The sequence below is a fragment of the Armigeres subalbatus genome, chromosome 3 (genome assembly GCF_024139115.2).
Source record: "Armigeres subalbatus isolate Guangzhou_Male chromosome 3, GZ_Asu_2, whole genome shotgun sequence".
NCBI lineage: Eukaryota > Metazoa > Arthropoda > Insecta > Diptera > Culicidae > Armigeres > Armigeres subalbatus.
This window is the reverse complement of record NC_085141.1, coordinates 73,097,761-73,112,469: the sequence shown is the minus strand read 5'-3', so window position 1 is coordinate 73,112,469 and position 14,709 is coordinate 73,097,761. Positions and strand designations below refer to the sequence as shown.

Here is a 14,709-nt window from a genome sequence, read left to right as displayed (position 1 = left end):
GGTAATTAACCTGTGGAGGCTACCCATTTGTTTGCCCATCCACGCGCACACAAAATTAGCTTTTTTGGCGAAGGCCATAAAATTTCCACCTCAGGTACCATACCTACATTCATTTGTGCAGATTCATTCTCATTTAATAGTTACGCGATTTGTCTGTTAGTAATGCCAATACATAGTACTGATGAGGGTAAATTTTTCTGAACCATTAAGGCCTGTATCCGACATAATGTGGACAGTTGTAAATTATAAGCAAAAACAGTCACCAAATTTAACAATATTTAAATTAAGAATTTTTACCATTGACTATGCAAGTATGTCGTTTTAATCCAGCTTGGTTTAAAAGGTATTGTTTATATCTGAAAGGTAGTAGTAAATAATACAATTATGTAGCTTTAATTGTTGACATCTTGAAAGCAATTTAAATCTTAAAAGCATTGAGTACAGAATAAAAAACCCTGATTAATCCACCTAGCGGTGTTGGTGCCTTTCTCGTGCAAAAAAAAAACAAAGAAATATGAGTATGTTTTGCGCATAGAAAATGGTATTTTAGCCATAACTTCTGATCCCATAGTCCAATCTGGCCAATTTTCAATAGCAAACAATGGAACAGGATTCTCAGTAGAACGAAACTTATAATTCGGCCTATGCTAAGTTCCAAAAAGTGTGTCTACAATATTTTGCACACATACACACATACATACATACACATAAACAAACAAAACATCAATTCGTCGAGCTGAGTCGATTGGTATATAACACTATGGGTTTCCGATCCTTCTATCAAAAGTTTGGTTTTGGAGTGATCATATAGCCTTTACGTATACTTAGTAGACGAGAAAGGCAAAAAATTAAAGCTATATTTGTTGTTTTGGTGACAATTGGTTTATATTCCGTTAAATAGTACTCCAACATTCTACATAGTCATTTCAAAATTTCAGCTATTTCGCTCAAAAGTTACAGCTAATCTGGCTGTCCATATTATTTTGGACACAAACCTTACCTGTGATCGTCATAATCAACTACGACAATCACAAAGCAACGGGGAGTAAAAGAAACGTACAATTACCCCTGACATTGAGACAACATTCTCATATGACGAGCAGCACTGCTGCAGCAGTAACCTCCACTTGAAGAAACAGAGCATCCGTTTATCAGTTTGCTGAAACACGTACATAAGAGAGAATGTAGCGTTCCAATAAAGGTGACTAACATGCAATCACGTCTAGTGGATTCCACACCAGGGGTTTTTTTAAAATTATGTTCGTAAAAGATTTCTTTATTAATAATACGCACCTTTCAAAATTAACAAGTTATGAACCTTTCGATTAAAAGTCGTCAATCATTTTGTCGTGACGAAAATTCTTACCACCATTCTCCATCTATAAATTAATTCTCCGTTCAATGTACTGTGCTACTCACATTGTTAGCCGTCGTCGTTCTCCACAAGTGCGCTAATGAACTCCCGGCTTCCGTGCGTCGTAGATTATGCCGCGTGTGTTCACGCAAAGATCACCTTGAAACGCAATACATGCACATACGGAACGGCTAGTGGCGAGAGAGGTACCCAAAACTAACAACATTGACATTGACTTCTCATAAACCGAGACATAAACAATCCAATGATGTTCGCTTTGGTCATTGAATCGAGAGAACCGGTGAGTTTCAGTAGAGGAGGACGCTGTCTTGTAAGGTTCAATAGCGCATGCTTCATTCCCCATGGAGAGAGGAATGGTACAATCTACCATTACCAACAAAATACTCGCGATTTCTCGCAGTTCTCATCTTATTCCGCAGAGCGGTTTCCGAAATACATAGTTCCATCATGAACGCATGAATACCGGTTACAATGATTGATTACGCGAGAGAATACCTTCCAGCAAGTGAACCAATCGGCACAGATATCATGAAGATGAAGTGCGTTTTTATATGTATAAATATAAAATAGTGCTTTGGGACAGTTCGTCGAATGACATTTGGTCGAAAGGACATTTCGTCGAATGAAAATTCAGCATAATAGGTTGGTAATAAGATATTTTGTAAAATGGGTAATTAGTCAATGGATTTTTTATTTAATTTTCCTTATTAAAACGAAACGTGGATCTTTTAGCTTAAAGTTTTTTTTTTGTCTCCTAGTCAAAATTAGTTTTTTCCAAGGAATTACAAATTTCGTAGAATTTCCCAATTAAAAACCTTTAAAGTTTCCCGGTAATACTCCAAAGAAATCTTAGTGAAAATTCGATGCTTTTCTTCAAAATTCCTTACAATATCCCGTTGAATAGTAAAAAACCCACGAATTTCCTTTTAAATTCTAAAACTCCGGTTAATATTCTTGATAATTTTCCGTGAAAATTTAGAATTATTTCTCGAAAATTACAAAATTGCAAATATTTTTTTGTAGAAACTCAACAAGTTTTTGATGAGAAATTCAAATAATTTCTCGTGGAAATTACAGACAATTTCTTTAGAAATTCCAAAGATTTTCAATCAATAATTCCGAAGAATTGGCATTAGAATTTGCGAAGAGATTCCCATGGACATTCCAAAGAATTTCTTTTATATGTCCAAAGAATTTCTCGCGAAAATTCCGAAGAATTTTCGAAATTAGGGAAAAAAAATTCGGGGACTTCCCACAAAATTTCCAGTAGAAATTCTGAAGGGTTTCTGGCGAAAATTTCGATGAATTCCTTTTACAAGTTCCAAAGAATGTCTTTTGGAAATTCCAAAGACTTTTTCTTGGAAATTCCAAAATGCTTATTCCTTTGTAAATTCCAAAGAATTTTCCGTTGAAGTACGACATAATTTCCCTTGGATATTGTAAAGAATCACTTGTAGCTTCCAAAGAAGTTTCTGCTGAAAATCAAAATATATTCTGGTAGAATCTGCAATGAAATCCATGTAGAAATTTTGATTTTTTTGTCTTTTTATAGAATAGGGGGAGATCTCCCAGTGCCGGACACCTCCCAATACCGGACAGTTCTTGAAATGATACTTGCAGAGGTCCTTCTACCATCTTGTGTAGTACGAAAGAAAGCTATTAAAATGCTCTTCTCCTCCATGGAATATCAGATCCTCACGTTCTAAACTTTGTACAATATTTGAAAATGTACAAAAATACCAAAAATTTTCGTGTTTCGCCTTATTTTAGAAGGTTTGAATCAACAATATTAAAATCAATCGAATGCATTCTGATTATATGGAGATGATCAATATTAGGTTTATTTTAGACGAGCTTGGTGTCTAGTGACTACCGTTTCTGCTTTATAAGCAGGAGGTCGTGGGTTCAATTCCAGGCTCGTCCCTTTCCTACTTTGTATTTCTATCTTAGTTCTTCCTGTGTTTCACGTTATACCAAAACGATTCCTACTGTTATAACCTTCCACATAATCCCAAAACCTCCCGTGGGCAGTGGGCACCTATGAGAGATCCTAGAGTTCTCTGCATCTTTCTTAAGTAGGTGTCCAACAAACCAACCTTCCTCAGCATTCGCAAGGACGTGGTCAGGACAGATCTCGACTATTGGAGAGTGCATTGCTTACATCTAAGAGTTAATGATTAACCCCAAATCATTATCTGTGGTAACGGATGAAAGTGATGCTACTTCTCATAGTTTTGGCTTGTACCTCCTACGAAATTGTGCGAAATGCTAAATTCTAATGCTATTGCTAATGATCAATATTAGGTTTATTTCAAATAACCATTTTTATTTGTTATATATATAAAGTAACTGTAATGCAAAATCTTTTACTGTATTCGGTAGCTATCCCTCGGGTCCGGACAGTGAGATTTTATGTGATCAACTAGCCATTATTTACACCTGTTTGGTCAAACTCACTTCGATTCAATTGTTTCTTCTTGCTAAGGTATTCGAATACTGCTTAAACCATCGATCATCAATGGATGACCCACTGTTGCTACCACTAAAGTGTAAATTGATATATTATATTACAATTTATGCATAAAAACATTTGCCGATGATTCAATATTTCACTGCAAACGTTTGAAAAGATAAAAAATGCATCTGCTATACTAATGCTGATCTTGAAAGAATTGAAACCATCTTTTTCCGAATCGGGCTCCATATAAGTGGAGCGGCTTTATAATTATTTTCATCTGAAACAGCGTTTTGAGTAAACATGCTTACAAATAACAATCATTTATTGGAAATTCAGGTTATGTTAGGCTGGGATGCAAAAACGCCCTTAATCCAATCCCTAAAATTCGAGATATTGATCCTCAAACATGGCCATTTTGTATAAAAAAAAAACAGCCATGGTGTTATAATTATTTTCATGGGGTAATTGATTTGTTTATTAATACCTACGAGAATGGCACAATCACAAAACCAAACACACATTGGATGCCGAATTCCTGCAAAGGCAAGCATTTCCTGAAAAAAAAACACCTTTTGTATTCGACAGAATAATCTTTCCTCTATCAGATAAGAGAATTAGTTTTGAATAAATACCTACTCTTGCAAACTGCTAAAATCTGTTCGTTTAAATTGCGGACACCCTGTAAAAAATGCGGAAATGTTAATGGAATGGAATACTAAGTGAAAAAGCAGAAAGGAAACCGTTGATCAATCGTTCCACTTTTCTTTTGAATATTTGCAGGAAAAGGACGTCTATGGTAATGAAGTACAGCGCCTTGGACGGCCCCTGCCAGTAGAATATCTTTTGGTGGACGTGCCCGCATCGACTCCGATGGTTCCTTTGTTCACATTCCACGAGCGAAAAGATGTCAGTCAGTACTTCCCGGTCGAGAACCGAATGATCGATGGACACATCCAGGACTTCTCCACCCTTAGCGAATATCTCGCCAAATCACGGTCGATGGACTTCTTAGAGGTTTGTGATTGTTCAACCCACTAGAATGTTACTAAAGGTTTTTATTTTTATTTTACAGTCCATGTCTGATTTCCATTTGCTATTCTATCTTTATCGTATGGATATGCTCCCGATGAAGTCGCAAATGGATCCGCTATTAGAGGCTGTTCGTAACAAGGATAAGACCGCCGCCTCTGAGTGGAAGAACCAGGAAGTGTGGCGAACTCTGGAACAATTGATCTCTGCCAGTTCACACCATGACGAGTGAGTATCGTTTGCCTCTGTTTTTTCTATTAGTCGCACATGTCTAATAATGATACAATTTCGATTGTCACAGCTCCAGCATGAGTAATGACGTGGAATTCGTGTCAGCCGGTGAGGCGGAACAGAACTGGACCTGCAATCATTGTACGTTCATCAATAGTCGGGAACTGCCAACGTGCGAAATGTGTAATCTGCCCAGGTAGGTGATCACTCCTTTCAATAGATACGATGTCGATACTGAAAAACACTGCTTCTTGCAGGGCCTAAAACTATTAAATGTACGTACTATTAGTTGCCAATGGGTAGAAAATTTTAGCAAACAGCAGCAACTCTGACTATTGCAAATTGTACGTTATCTACCTACCATAAATAATGGTTAAATTGTTCAGTTCAGCGAAATGATGAATATATCAAAAACTATTTTTGAATTGGATGCATAAGTATCAATATTTCGCAGCGCAGAAAGGTCAAACTATTTGTTAAAGTACAGTTTACTTGCAAATAGTTTGAGCGTGGACGTGATAGGTAAAAAATAATCAATTTGATTCTTAATGATAAGAAAATATTTATTTTCAAATAAAAAAATGTGATTGAAGTCGGTAAGTAAGAATTCGAGTGTTTTATCGTTTTACAGTGGATATCACAGTCACTAAAGTTATTTTTTATATGGTAGGCGAACCCTCGATGACTCAAAACAAAAACAGTGTAATTTAACTTTTTTAGCATGAATCTATAAAAACAGCTTTATAAAACATAATAAAAATACCATATATTATAATGATAGTATATGAACAATCTTATGACAGCCTAATTCTCGATAATGTTGACTAATAGATAGAGAATAGGCGTGATGGAGCTTTACTTTCCCACCGAACGATATTCAATTCCAAACATGAGCAAAGTTAGGAACACTATTGCGCGAAATTAGGAACTATCCTATTTTCTTGCGCGAAATAAGGAGCATACGACGGTCTCAGATTCATACTCCATTTTTTTTAAATAGCAGCATAATTTGCAAGTAACATTTTATTGAGAACCTAGAATCCTTCTACTACGTGATGCAGTAGCAAATGAACGTTTTAACTTTGTCAGATCTTAAGTGCGCGAAATTGGGGTACATCACGGTAATAGAATTTTTAATATAATCATTTTAACTTTTGATCATGATTAGCTTGTATCCACTTACATTTTGCATTAGTGTTGAGTCGATTCCAAATCCGAGCCTCACTTCAACCCATCCTTATCCTACCCCATGGCGTACAAGTGGTCTGCAAGGACTCTTCTGCCATTACCCTCTATATTATCGGCCTTGGATTGGCTTGCGTTCTCATTGCCCCACCAAACGCTGCAAAATGAAAATTTTAAATTTCACACAGATAGATAAATTTATTGCCAATGATTTTATTGAATAAAGGCACGCAGTTATGTCTTACGAACATATTTTTGATTTACAAGCAAATTTTCAGATCAGGCATGTTGTATACTATGCCAATAGTTGGACTAGTTGCTGCAATATCAGAAAAAAGGATTCAAAAAAAAAAATTTAATAATATTCTTAATAATAAGTTGCCTCCGTGGTATACTGCCGTGACTCACATATCTGTCCCACCTTTGCTGGGTTTCCTATTCATATGCGATTCACGGCAGTATAGTACCAATGAGCTTCATAGAATTTCTAATATTGAAACATTGCAACAAATGTCCAATAAAATAATTTCCAATTTTAGACAAAACTCGTTGCAATCTTCTATTGTAGGTAACGATTAGTTCCTTGTACCTTTAGTTTTAAGGAGGTTAAGTTTAGGTAATCCTGAACAAAATATGCTCAGAACACATCGAGACAGTGGCGTAGCCAGAAAATTGGGGTTTTCAGAACATTTCTTTTAAAAAAAAAATCACTTATAAAAATGTTGTCTCTGGTGTGGGGGAAGGGGGGGTAATGTCCAAAACCACCCCCGTGGCTACGCCACTGCATCGAGATAGTGAGGTTGTGGAGATGTAGAAAGCAAAAATGTCTGTGGCATGAAAAGACCGAGGAAACCATCGACATAAAGAGGGATATCGAGATATAGAACATCGAGAAGTAGAGAGTCGGCTGCAGATCATTAGCAAATATAATTAGTTGGTTTGGTTCACGGTCAATCGGACCTACCAGAATCTCGTCGATTACGATGAGGAACAGTAGCGGTCATCGAATTCATCCTTGCCTCACAGCAAGACCTCATTGTGCAGCACTCTACACGAGAAGGCCTCGTACTGTGCCTCGACGAGGCCGAAGATTGTCTCAGGGCGCCCCACATGTTCTCGCGATTGAGACGGTCGAAAGCTTTTCCAAGTCAATGAATACCAAGTAAAGGGACACTTGGAACTCGTTGACCTACTCCAGAACGATACGGAGCGTGACAATATGGTCCACACAAGACATTCCGGTATGGAATCCGGCCTGTTGCCCCCGGAGAGCCGCATCGATCTTTTCCTGATTCCGGGCTAGGATGACTTTGCATAGAACTTTGAGAACAACAACCAACAGCATAATGCCTCGCCAGTTATCGCATACAGGTCACCCTTTTTGGGCACCTTCACTAAGAGACCCTGCATCCAATCGACCGGGAAAGTGACGGAGTCCCAGATATTACGTAATATACGATGCAGTTCATAGCACAAAATAATTAATCGAAACGATGATTGAACCTTCAATTTGATTGAAGATTAAGTAGATTTTTCTGCTGTAATAATAAATTAGACATATTTGTGAAATTGTATTTTCGAATCATATTAACACTCCTCCGACCGAGATAGGTTTTACTTACACGAACGACCAAGCCTCGAAAAAAGTCGCTATTTTCAAATCGCTATATCTCGTCCGTCAGTGAACCGATTTGAACAATTTTGGGGCTCACAAATTTTCCCGTCCTCCAAGATTTGTCTGATAAGTTGAGATCTCTGATTGGCCTTCTCTGGACCTCAAAACGTCGGATCAAGTCGTGATTTTCATACAAATTGCGTGGATGTTTGCTCGATGTTCATGGTGATAAAAGTATGATATTTTGGAATCCATAACATTTAGAAAGTTGCAGCTTCCTACAGAGTTGTTCAAGAAATTAAAATGAAACTGTTGCAGATTATATTATTTCGAAACTCATCCGTTTTGCGGCACTAGTGTATATGGGAATATTCGTTGCAGTCTTCTACAAAGATGTTCAAGCAGTCAAAAAAAAAGTCGCAAATCATATTATTTCGGAACTACTAATTGGGTTAGACAATAAGTTGGAAATATTGAGTATGAATAAATTAAAGAATCGATTGAGCGAACAAAATTTTGTTATGGAAAAGTCATTTATTTTTCTTGAATACCCCAGAAATTCAAGTTTTCGCTTAGCAGATTTAATTGATTAATAATCGTGCTGAATTTCCCACGACTCCATAACTAAGGATACCTTACAACAAATGTGTGGATGCATTGATATGAAATGATTTCTGTTTCACATTTACGATAAAAAAACACAAGTCAGTCAATAAGCCGCTTGGTGGGATTTGGCAGAACATCTACTAAAAGTTCTTGCAACGTTCTAAATTGTACGGATTCTACAATAACTAACCCAAAGAGTATTACCATCAGTACTGGTAGGTTTCGTGATCGTCACGTGAAAGCGAAAGCAGTTGCATTTTCATTTTCAAGAGACCAAATGAAAATGTAGCGGGTTCCCGGTCACCTGTCACAATACAAGCAGTCATGATGGGATTGTTGCTATGTTTTGAAATCTATATTCCTGAATAGTTTTAATAGATCTGTGCAAATAAAGATGACTAGTCGATAAAATGATTATATTGTGCCTGGATTTCGATTTAGATTTAGCTTTCATGAAATAAAAATCCGTGAAAATTTACCGAAATTCCTTTCATTGTTTATGTTTTCAATGAAAGCGGGGAGAATAAAATGTAAATATCGCGAGACCTCTCTCAATCTCAATGAAAATGAAAATCTCAGTAAATATTCCCATTTACACTAGCTCCGCCAAGCCAAGTTCCGAAATAATATGATCTGCGACAGGTTCATTTTGACCTCTTTGACAACTTTGTAGCAGACGGCATTTTCTAAATCTTATGAATTCCACAATATCGAACCCAATGAGTATTCCCATATACAGTAGGGCCACCAAGCGAAAAAGTCCTGGAATAATATGATCTGATCTGAGTTTCCTTTCGATCTCTTGAACTAATGTGTAGAAGACTGCAACTTTCTAAATCTTACGGATTTCAAAATATCCAACCCAACGAATATTGCCATATACATTAGCGCCGCCAAGCGGATGCGTTCCATAATAATATGATCTGTGTCAGTTTCGTTTAGAAGTCTTGAATAAATTTGTGGAGGACTGCAACTTTCTAAATCTTACGGGTGCCAAACAAAGAATGTAATTGTCGCTGAAAAATGTAAAAAACAAGCAACAAAAGAGAATAGCGATAACTCTTTATCGTCATGTGCAGAGGATAGGGAAAGGGGGGGCAATATGCCCTAGCTAAGCAAACACTGCTCTATTGTCTTATTTATAACGCTATTCATGGGTATTTTTACATTAGGGGAAGAGGCCCCAAAACGCCCCCCCGATGCAAAACGCCTTTTGTGGTTTCCCTCATATTTACCGTCATTAATATGTCCGTAACAAAACTAGATCTAAAATTATGTAGGATAGGCGAAGAAAGTTTCAAAATAGTGCATGGGAAGGTCGGAAAAACCGAAAATTTCCACATTTTGAAGAAACATCTAACATTTTGGCGAGGCAAAACGCCCTAGTGGCAATAACCTACAAAGTACTTGCGTCTCCACGGACTATCCATACTAGAATGCTGATTCGCCGACGCGTGGTACTTTGTTCCGTAGGAGCCGCCAGCTGAAAAGCGTTTTGCCTCATGAGTTTTCCGGCAACAAAATATCACCACTTTTTTGAAATGTGAATATTATCAATATGATTGAGATTTTTGACAATTTTTGAATGGCATCAACTAGCTATCTTGTTTAACTGATGCATAATGTAAAAATACCCATGAATAGCGTTACAAATAAGACAATAAAGCAGTGTTTGCTTAGCTAGGGCATATTGCCCCCCCTTCCCCTATGCATCAGTTAAACAAGATAGCTAGTTGATGCCATTCAAAAATTGTCAAAAATCTCAATCATATTGATAATATTCACATTTCAAAAAGTGGTGATATTCTGTTGCCGGATAACTCATGAGGCAAAACGCCTTTAAGCTGGCAGCTCCTAGGGAACAAAGTACCACGCGTCGGCGATTCAGCATTCTAGTATGGATAGTCCGTGGAGACGCAAGTACTTTGTAGGTTATTGCTACTAGGGCGTTTTGCCTCGCCAAAATGTTAGATGTTTCTTCAAAATGTGGAAATTTTCGGTTTTTCCGACCTTCCCATGCACTATTTTGAAACTTTCTTCGCCTATCCTACATAATTTTAGATCTAGTTTTGTTACGGACATCTTAATGACGGTAAATATGAGGGAAACCACAAAAGGCGTTTTGCATCGGGGGGCGTTTTGGGGCCTCTTCCCCTACTATTTAGAAACTTTCTTCGCCAATCCTACATAATTTTAGATCTAGTTTTGTTACGGACATATTAATGACGGTGAATATGAGGGAAACCACAAAAGGCGTTTTGCATCGAGGGGGCGTTTTGGGGCCTCTTCCCCTAAAGACAATGTTGCGTTATGCAGCGTACACACCAGTCAAGCAGTTTGACGAATATTGACTCCGCCCCCAAGAAAACGCTTTGGTTGCTGCTTTGTTTGAACGTGTGTGAAGTTTTTCGAACAACCATTTTACAGTTGGAAGAAATTAAAACAGCTTGATTATGGTTTGAGTTGTCAGGGGCGGAGTCAAGGTTTACCGAACATGTTTGAACATTTGTACTGAAGTTGCACAAACCCCCATATATTTTTTGATGGTTGATGCTCAAGTTGGCGGTTTGGTCGTTCGTGTGTGATATTGTTTGTCGAATAAATTGATTGTTCGAGCCGCTGATGAATGTTTGAATAAACGAGAGGTGAAGTCAGTGTTGATCAGACTGCTTGACCGTGTGTACGTTCCATTACATTTTATTTACAACAAACATGAGGAGGTAATTGTTGTGAACTTTTCAAACTGCGATAACTTGTATATTTCTGAAGGAAAACACAAATCATGTCAACAGATGGTTAAAATTATGTTTAAACATTGATAACTGATACTTATTAAACCAAAAACATCATCGAAAACCGACTTCCTCGCTAAATGCGCGGCAGGCTATCATTATCCAATGAATTATTGGCAGTGGCTGATTTTCTACCCGCCGCTGTCACATCCAGGCTAGAGTGATTAAAATTTTGACTTTTTTGCTCCTCTATGCTCAAACGATGACATTTGCTGTTTTATTAATCCTCTTAAATTTTTAGCTATTTTGGATGTAACTAGACTGAGTACGCGCAGTTTTAAGTTTGTATGAACATTACTAGGAAAACAGTCACTTTGGTGGAAACCCGTTCCGCAAAGCTGCTCATTAACCTCTAAAAATATATAACTACGCTGGCAACAAATTTTGCAAACTAATCGTCTTTGTTGCGAAACGATTCTTTGTTTGCAAGATAAGTTATTAAAGAAATATTAAATCGTGGTAAATTCAATTTAAAACGTAAAAGAATAACATCAATATCAATAATGAGCATTTTTGTTTTCGTTATAACTTTGCTTACAAAAGTCAGATCGCTTCGCAACAACAACTGTCCTCTAGCTTAGGAAGTATTCTATGAAGTAATTTGGTCGATTACATTTGAATAGGTCATGGGTCGCAACACGGTACGGTCTTTCACCTAAGTGGTGATTTCTATAGCAATTTCCATACAAACTTCAAACTGGGCGTGGTCAGTCTAGGTCTAGGTCAGTCTTGAAACGTTCTAAATCCTACGGATTCCAAAATATCCAACCCAACGAATAATTCCATGTACACTAGCGCGGCCAATCGGATGAGTTCCGAAAAATATGTTTTGTGTCAGTTCCGGTTAGAAGTCTTGAACAAATTTGTAGAGGATTGCAACTTTTTAAATCTTATGGAATCCACAATTTCAAGCCTAAGGAGTATTCCCACTAGCATCTCCAAGCAAACGAGCTCCGAAACAATATGTGACAGTTTAATTTTTTTTCAACATCTTTGTAGAAGAATGCAGCTTTCTAAATCTCACGGATTCCAAAACATCCAAACCAACGAATATTCACATGACCCATATACACCAGCGTGGCCAAACGAATGAGTTCCGGAACAATATGATCTGCGACAGTTTCGTGTTGACCTCTTGAACAAATTTGATTACAAAATATCGTACTTAAATCACCATGAACATCGAGCTGATGCGCACCAACCATGCAATTTGTTTATAGCTGCACACAACGTTTGCAATTGCGATCAACTTTCGCACTATGACTGGTCTGGGTTTCAGCTGCTATACAATCTAGTCGGTATATTATTTGTCGTACACAATGGATATAAAAAATAATTATAAATCAATTGCATTTATAAACTTGATCAAGCAGCAAACAGTGTCTTAGAAACTGTTACCTTGTTAAAAGAGATTCATAGACGGAAAGACATAAGGTGTTCAAAGCAGATTGTTTTGCAAGATTGTCGTAGCAAATAAGCAATTTGCATGATTGTACGACATTTCGCGGTAAAACATTCCGCGGTTAACCATTTCGCGGTGTACCAGTTCGCGGTCTACCACTTCGCGTTCAGTATCATATCGCGGTATAACATTTCGCGGTTTATATTATTTGGCGGTATACCATTCCGCGGTTAGTACTATTCCGCGGTGAAACTTTTCGCGGTCAATACCAATTTGCAGGTTTAATTTTACTAATGTTATAAGTAGTTCAATAATGTGTTCTTTAGCTGTGTAAAGCCGCAAAATTCACCTAATTATTATGTAAAGCGAATAATCATTGAGATTACACCAGACTCATATAAATTCAAATCCCAACAAAAAAAAATGTTTTAAAGCAAAACATATTTTAAAATGCGACAACCGCCACCGCATCGGGGTGAGAATGGGTCACCGCTTTCACCGGCAGTCAGGAGGTCGAAGAGCAAAACCGTCTAAAAAGGTCTCTTATATTTTAATCTACTTGCCCTCAGATGCATTTGTCACCCCCGATGACAGTAAAAGAATGCGAAACAACACACTTTGCCTTATACCGGGCAAATACAAACATTTAAAGAAAGCAAAACATAGCATTTTGCTTTATACCGGGCAAATGCAAACATTTAAAGAAGGCGAAACAACAGATTTTTCGTTATACCGGGCAAATGCAAACATTTGTAGAAAGCAAAACAACACACTTTGCTTTATACCGGGCAAATGCAAATATTTAAAGAAGGGAAAACATCACAATTTGCCTTATACCGGGCAAATGCGAACATTTAAAGAAGACGAAACAACACATATTGTCTTATACCGGGCTAATGCGAACATTTGAAGAAGACAGCACATGATATTTAGCCTAATACCGGCTAACATTTTTGCCTTATGAATAATTTTCAGTCATTCCATCATCTGAGTTCTACCAGAATACCGCAGACAAATAGACATAACACATTGAACATTTACTTATTAAATTCATCGTCGTTCAAACACTAACGACATCTGTTGATTTCAGTTAGTTGGGCAAATCACGAACCAGATGGCGGTAGTGAGTAAACGTCAAACTCGAGCAAAAACGATGCGCGCGCCACGAGTGATCGATTGGCCAACTAATGATTATTTGAATTGACCAGCAAATCAGTGAACGATGGAAATATGACGAGTGTTATGTCTGTTTGTCTGTGAGAATACCATAACCTTTTACAGTATTAAGACAGCGACATTTATAATATGATATAGTGTATCTTGATGACAAAGTTCACACATCTAATATTGACAATAATGTATATGTCTTTTGGAAATAACATAAAATAATGCGTAAAAGACAAGAGGAAATAACTTGAAAGGAAACGCAATGAAAGAAACGGCCATATGAAGAAGAGAAAATTAATAGTTGGTAGAAAAGAATGGCAAACTCTTAAAAATACAAAAAAAAAATCAAAAGATAAGCTAAGCTTGTATACCGCGAAACGGAGCACCGCGAAATTGTAAACCGCGAAATAATATATACCGCGAAACGGAATACCGCCAAATTGTATGAACCGCGAAACAGATTACCGTCAAATGATACAGACCGCGAAATGGTACACCGCGAAACGGTTTACCGCGGAATGTTTTACCGCGGAATGTCGGACAACCATTTGCATATAATTGTACATCTGGTGCAATACTTCATATGCTACCTGTGATTACCTATTTGTAGAAAAAAAAAGTATTCAGAGAAATGGAACTAGTCTTGTTCATAAAAATAGTTGCAAGCTCGTTCTAAAATAGCAGATTTATCTCTAAGTCTTTCACCAGTATTGGATGCAATTGCCGCTAGAATCACTCTCAAAGCTGGTGCACCAGCACCAGCACTGGAAGTGGTTTTTGGGCGGATAACGATGAAGGTTTTGAAATAAGGATGGAGGATACATATTCTATAAACAGAAACTTGGTGCA

General features: G+C 37.4%; 1 protein-coding gene across 2 annotated transcripts in view; it reads left to right on the top strand.

The window, feature by feature from the left end:
* Positions 1–5,700, top strand: part of LOC134225331 (nuclear protein localization protein 4 homolog) — a 74,890-nt gene extending 69,190 nt beyond the window's left edge. The window contains exons 8-11 of one of the 2 annotated variants that reach the window (XM_062705304.1): positions 4,614–4,847; positions 4,906–5,090; positions 5,164–5,289; positions 5,351–5,700. In XM_062705304.1, coding sequence (XP_062561288.1) covers positions 4,614–4,847; positions 4,906–5,090; positions 5,164–5,289; positions 5,351–5,357 — 552 coding nt within the window. In that variant the 3' untranslated portion in view covers positions 5,358–5,700. Of the gene's footprint in view, positions 1–4,613; positions 4,848–4,905; positions 5,091–5,163; positions 5,294–5,350 lie in introns of those variants that run through there. The other variant, XM_062705305.1, reaches the window with a different exon arrangement.
* The last annotated feature ends 9,009 nt before the right edge of the window (positions 5,701–14,709 follow it).